The 7,055-nt window shown below is 37.5% G+C and overlaps 1 protein-coding gene across 1 annotated transcript; it reads right to left on the bottom strand.

The window, feature by feature from the left end:
* On the bottom strand, positions 1–971 carry LOC101354502 (olfactory receptor 4L1-like). Its single transcript, XM_012555201.1, is given in 2 exon segments — positions 1–731; positions 734–971. Coding segments are annotated over 2 exon segments (969 nt in total).
* Between the last annotated feature and the right edge of the window lie 6,084 nt (positions 972–7,055).

Here is a 7,055-nt window from a genome sequence, read left to right as displayed (position 1 = left end):
TTAATTATCTTTACATAGTATTTGGGTTATGTTAATTATATAGTGCTGAAGTCTAGAAGGTCTATATGGAGCTAACATGATGGCCTCTTGTATTTTCTGATTTCTCAGGGTGTAAATAAGAGGATTCAGTAAGGGTGTGATAACAGTGTAAAATACAGCAAGGATTTTATTTCCTGAAAAACTATTGAATGGCCAGGCATAGATAAAGATACAAGGTCCAAAGAATAGAGTAACCACAATGATGTGGGCAGACAATGTGGACAGAGCCTTGGAGAGCCCTCCAGATGACCTTTGTCATACTGTGACCAGGATGACAGTGTAGGAGACAAGCAGGCGGATGAAGCAGATAAATGAGAGCAGTCCGCTATCAGCAATGATGAATAATTCCAGGGTATACGTTTCAATACAAACAAGCTTGATCACAAGGGGAAGGTGACAAAATATGTTGTCTACAACACTGTGGCCACAGAAAGGCAAGTTCATTGTTAATACCATTTGGCTCATGTTATGAATAAAACCAATTATCCATGAAAGTATCACAAACCCACTCAGCAGCCTGTGGCTCATGATTGTCCTGTAGCGAAGGGGTTTACATAAGGCAACATACCTGTCAAAGGCCATGGCTTGCAGAAGAGTCATGTCAACACCCCCAGAGAAGTGCATAAAGAACATCTGGGCCATGCAGCCCCACAAGAAAATGGTCTTGTGTGCAGTGAGCAAATCTGCGATATCTTGGGTGTGGTGACAGTGGACAGACACATGTTCAAAAAAGAGAGGCTTCTGAGGAGGAGGTACATGGCAGAGTGAAGGGTGGAGCTAAATGTCACTGTGACCATAATGAGAATGTTTTCTGTAAGAGTACCACCATAGATCAAGGAAAATGTCACAAAAAAGAAAATCTGAAGTTCCCATGGCCTGGGAAAGCCTAGTAAAATAAACTCAGCCACTACAGATTGATTTTTAAGATCCATCTACTCAACTCAGGAAAGTTCCAGATGTTCTTGAAGTATGGAGAGAATAAAAAGAAAATTAGCCATAGTTAGCACTGATATTTTACTACTTCTATTTGAAAAATAATAGGTGGTGATATGAAATCAGATAATCTTAAACATACCAGCACATAAAGGTGTTTCATAATTTGAGATTATCTCATAGGTCATCTAGGTATCCATTAATTAAAAAGATTTTTGAAGAGTTCAAAATTTAATTTCCTATTGTTTTAGTTTAAGAAATGATACTTTTGTCAATTAATCTTAACTTTGTCACTAATTTGCTCATACAGAAAAGTTAGATAGTAAAACAAAAGCCATAGCCCTTTCCTTCTAGCCAACACAAAATTAATTAAAATACCATCCTCTATATATTGAACTTCTTTAGCTTTATATAATATTTTCACTTACCTGTTCCAAATGCACAACCTGAAAGACAACATGTTCAGGGGATTATTCAAAATTAAAAATCTGCTTTTCCTTCTCTATGATGCCTTGCATATGATTCTGCACACTATTTTCTGCCTCTTTTATAACGTGAACTATGTTGGCAGCAGATGTGCTGGAGCACTGGGAATCCAAATATCAGTGGGAGTTGTTAAAGCACTAAGGTTGCTGCCCTGGCATGAGCGGGAGAGATGTTTATGCTTAATTTCTGGCCCTATAGTATGTTGTAATTCTCTCTGGGCAATGACTTGATTAAAACAGCCAGGGAGAATGTTGCTTGATTGGTTATGACACAGTAAGTATAGACATCTTTGATTTCATGGACACTTCCTTTCTTTCACATTACCCTGGAGCTGTCTTCTCACATCCCTTTCTACAACTTGGTGGGTAGTTTTTTAAATCAATGATCTCTAAACTTTTTTGAGCATATATTTTTCAATATAAACAATTATTGATACATTTTATAAGTTTACTACTAAAATCATATACTATATATAATATAAAGCATGTTCATGAAATAGAAATTATAAAAGATAAAATTAAAATACATTAAACAGTTAAAAATTTGATATTATGTATTAGCGGTGCAGTTAACTATTTTGTGCTCACTAAAGTATCAATTGCTTATTTTTAGATTATATACCTTGCTATGAGACTTTCAGAGAATTTATCGGGCACAAAATAGTTTCATAAACTTTACCCATTTTGTTACACAATATTAAATACCAATTTCACAATGTGTTGCTCTTACAAAATTAATTATATTAATAATCCAGCTATACTCGATACCACAGTCTTCAAAGTCTGTTTCAACAACATGTTGACAAAGAATGCCATGAATGACTTTCAAATTGGGTGATATCTCTGTCACTTATCCCGAAGTCTTTATTTAATTCCAGTCAAACTAGCCACTTAACTTATGGTTTAATGTACATTTTTGTCATAAACATTGCTGTTATTAACAGTCATTTACAGTTGATGAGAACTTTTTTATATATGTAAATGTCCAAAATATCTATTCTTTTATAACATTATAAGACAAAACTCCTTCCCAAAAGACATAATTTATTCTGTTACTTGATTTTCAAAACATTAGAAATAATTGTCAAATCATTACAAATGGATTCCACATACTTTTCAGTACTGTTTGTTGATAAAAATTATATGTATTATTTTTCATCACACTGCTCATTTTAACCATTTTACAATGACAGAAAGCTATGTATTTCTTCAGTAGTATATGATTTTGTTCTTTTGTTTTTTATTAAGAAACATTCAAAATGTTTAAAAATTTAAAAATTTAAATTTTAAATTTAAATTTAGTGACAAATTTATATTTTAAACTAACGTTATCACATGACTATTAATATTGCAAAGGAAATTATAGAGTTTTGTTTTGCATATTTACTTTTTAAATGCTTTGCTAGTCATAATGACTTTATAACATCACTAGCTAGTATATCAAGGTACCATATAGATGGTGTCAATTTCATTGTTAGTAATAATGGAAGTAAATTCATATTGTAAAACAGCATTTCTTAATAATTTAGGATTTTTTATCTGATTTATTGTCAGTTCTGAGGGCATAATTTTTTTTACTTCGTAATTTGGCTGACAAGAGTCCGTACCAATTATAGCATTGTCTGTGCGGCCATTTTAAAGTAGTTCCTTTGAACTTTAATAATTAGAATTATCTTCAATCCAAGGTTTTATTTAAAAAAATATTTTAAACCACTTATGTTTTGAAGAATGAATTAAGTTAAAATAAGATATCATCTTTAAATTCCTTAACTGGGAACATTTAAGCTTCAATATAAAACAACATGATCAAAGCAAATGAATGAGAACAGCTCTTAACCCTTTCCTCAAAAGCCTTTAAACTCCATATGCAATATATGAAGCAGCCCCAGTGGTGCAACTGTTAAGTGTTCCGCTGCTAACCAAAAGGTTATAGGTTCAAACTCATACAGTGAGTGACCTGGTGATCTGTTCCCATAATGATTAAGCCTAGAGAAACCTATGGGGCAGTTCTACTCTGTCACATGGGGTCACTATGAATTGAAATTGATTTAATGGCACCTAACAACAACAATAACATGTAACACATGGCTATGTGACAAACAGACTGAATTAGGGACCACAAGTAATCTGTGTGTTAAATATTAGTAAAGTTTATATCATTTATCCCTTCCAATTAAAACAAATAAATGGATGTTCTTGCTTTTCTCCCAATAACTCAATTAACTGTGTAAAGCCAGTAAGAGATGTAGTCACCCTACTTTGGGACTATGGGTTTAAATAATTGACCATTTAATTCAGTCTTCTCCTTTGTTTCAACTGTGAATTCTGACCCAATTAAACATTCTTCCAAGTCCCCTACTGCCTACTTAAATCATTCTTTATTTCTTGCTTCAATATGCACCCTAAATTACTGGCCAGAGTAAAACTCTGTAATAGTTAAAATATTCCTCCCCTGTCCTCAAATATTTAATTCTCTCAACTTGTATCCATCTTAATGTATATTTCTTGATAGCAAGGCTTTTGTTTAGCATACACTTCTACTCCTAGCTTAAGGTCTTTCTTTTGGTGGATTTATTGAGTGAATTTGTGTCCTATTCTTTACCAAAATTTTAGGGGACAAAATTTAGGTGTTCAAGAAATAAGAAAACTTTTCATTCACAAGTTGGTTCTCAAGGTGTTAAAATGAGGCCTTGAAAATATGTATTAAATTCAGTAAACCCCAAACTTTGCTGGGTCTGTACTGTATGTCAGACTGTCCCAAGGGGGTTCAGAGCCTAATCATTGGCAACCTGACCTCAAAAGGACCCAATGCTAAGTGTGATGATACAAGTTTGTAATAAGTTAAATTCTTTTTTTTGGAGTGTGCAAATTTCTCATACAAGGGGCCACCCTTCTCACAAAAGAAGCAATTGTGCTTTTAATGATAAGTAGATAAATAAGAATTTGCTGCACGGAGAGTTCCGGCAAAATGGCGCTCTAGGCAGAAACACCACGCCATCCCTCCACAGCAAAGATCCAAAAAACTAAGCCGAACAGAGAATAAAACAATCCTGAAACCCTAAAACATCAAATGAACAGATAAAGAACTCAGCCAAGCACCAAATGGAGTGAGAAAACTGACAGAGAATGGCGAGCGAGGAGAGATTCATGCAGAGGTCCCCTACCAGCTAACACAGCACAGATCCACCATCCTGGACTCCTGTCAGACACCAGCAAACTGGGGGTACGAGAATGCAGCCTCACGGAGCTTCCAGCGGGAGACAAAACAACCGGTAATTGGCGATATACGCTTTCCCACCCCCCACCCTTCTTCACCCTGATTCGGCCTCCTCTGCTTCCCGAGGCAGGCCACAGTCTCTTGACTGGGAAACAGCGGCTGCTTGGATTCCACACACCCGAACGGGTGGCTCTTTGGGTGCCATTTGTTGGCTGCTGGTGTTGCTTTTTTTCTGCTTCTTTTTATTTCTTCCTTGCCTCTCCCCACTTCCCCCTCCTTTTGGTCAAGTACCTCGCTCCGTGTGCCATCTTTTCTTCTTCCTGAGGGGCTACAGAGCTCCGGTAATTTGTGATATACGCTTTCCCACTCTCTACCCTTCTTCACTCACACTCGGCCCACTCTGCTTCCCAGGGACACAGTCTTTTGTCCAGAAACACCAGCCTGCACTAGCTGGCTCTCTGAGTGCCATTTGTTGACTGCTTGTGTTGCTTTTTTTTTCTGCTTCTTTTGATTTCTTACTTGCCTCTCACCACCTCCTCCTCCCTTTGCTCAAGTACCTGGCTCGGTGTGCCATCTTTGCTTCTTCCTGAGGGCCTGCGGAGCTCCGTTCGACTGTGCAGCTGCTTCCTGGTTTGGGCTGCCATGCTGGTGGGATCCCGGGAATTTTGTTCGTTTCTTTGTTTTCAATTGTTTATTGGTTTTCTTTTCCTTTTCTTGAGTTGGGAGACCTTTCTGACCAGGCTGAGCTGCGTGGCAGGGAGACTCCCCTTCGGCTTCCACAGACATCCAGAGGGATCCCTGAGGGCATTTCCTTTAACCTTGATTTTTTTTTTTTTTTCTGTTGCTTTGGGGGGGCCTTTCTTCTTTTTTTTTTTAATTTGTTTTGTTTTCTTTTCCCTCTTTTTCCGTTTTTGTCTTTCTTCATTGCTCAGTTTCTCATCTCTCTATATCTTCCTTCTCTTTCTGTTCCCTGAATATCTGGCATTGTATACCTCTACGCTTTCTACCCAAGCTGTACTGCAACACCTGAGAGCGACTTCATAGCTGCACCGGTGGGGTCCCTGGGAAATTTGTGGTTCTTTAACCTTTCTGATTCTTATTTATTCATTGTTTTCTTTTCTTCCTCTTCCCCTTTCTGTTTCTCTCCATTTCATTGTCTCTTATCTCTCCACTCCAACGGCATGCTCCCCTAGCATTCTTTTTTGTTTGTTTGTATGTTTTTGGCTCCTGTTCCTCTCTCCTCTCTCCCACAACCATCTTAGCTCCACACATAACAATCTCCCCGCTGCATCATGCCTACCTGCACCATGTGCTTGACATCACATCACCAAGCAGCAGAGGCATGGCCTACTGGAACCTGCCCTGCACTGATTACTGGCCCGCTCTGGTGGCTGAGGTAAGTGCCACAAACAACTGATCCCAGTAACTCCTCTTCAGCTAGACCTGCCCTGCCATACCATATCTGATTGACTGACCCTGCCAGTTGAAAAAGGAGGTGAAAAGTACTGTGCCCACAGATGAGCAAACAACAAAGAACACACAGTCTGCCTGCTCAGACATAGTCAATTTTTTTTTAAAAAAAAAGGATAAAACAAACAAATCTACAATCAATAAACGAGAAAAATAACTGCTGAATGCCTCGAAGACAGCAGACAATATCAAAACATTTACAAAAACAGGACAGGATGGTTCCAGTTGGGGTCCAAAATAAAACACCAGATGACTCTCCTCTGGAAGAAAATGCACTAGAACTAACTGATAGTGAATTCAAATGTCTAATACTAAGAATTCTCCAAGAACTGAGGCAAAAAGCTGAAAAACATGAGGAAAAAATAGACAAATTCATGGAAAATATGAACAAAAAATTGGAAGAATTCAGGAAAATAATGCAGGAACAAAATGCCAACTAAATTCACAACTAGAAATTATACAAAGACAACAATTAGAAATCCAAAAGAGAAACACCAAGATTTCAGAAATGGATGATGTCATAGAAGGGCTGAGAAGCAGATTTGAAATGGTAGAAGACAGAGTGAGCGGAATTGAAGACAAACACTTAGATACAACTCTGTTTCAGGAAAACTCAGAAAAAAGAACAAAGAAAAATGAAGAGACCCTGAGAGTTATGTGGGACACAATAAAAAGCAAAAATCTGTGAGTGATTGGAATTCCAGAACAGGGGGAGAAACTGAAAATATGGAGAGGATCACTGAGGAACTGTTGACAGAAAACTTCCCCAATATCATGAAAGATGAAAAGCTGACCACCCAAGAAGCTTAACGAACCCCAAAATAAAATCACCAAGGCATATCATAATCACACTTGCCAAAACCAAAGACAAGCAAAGAATCCTGACAGAAGCTCATGAAAAACAAGAAGTC

This window comes from Trichechus manatus, unplaced genomic scaffold (genome assembly GCF_000243295.1).
Source record: "Trichechus manatus latirostris isolate Lorelei unplaced genomic scaffold, TriManLat1.0 scaffold00035, whole genome shotgun sequence".
NCBI lineage: Eukaryota > Metazoa > Chordata > Mammalia > Sirenia > Trichechidae > Trichechus > Trichechus manatus.
Note: the sequence above shows the minus strand (reverse complement) of the source record. Positions and strands in the feature narration are given on the sequence as shown.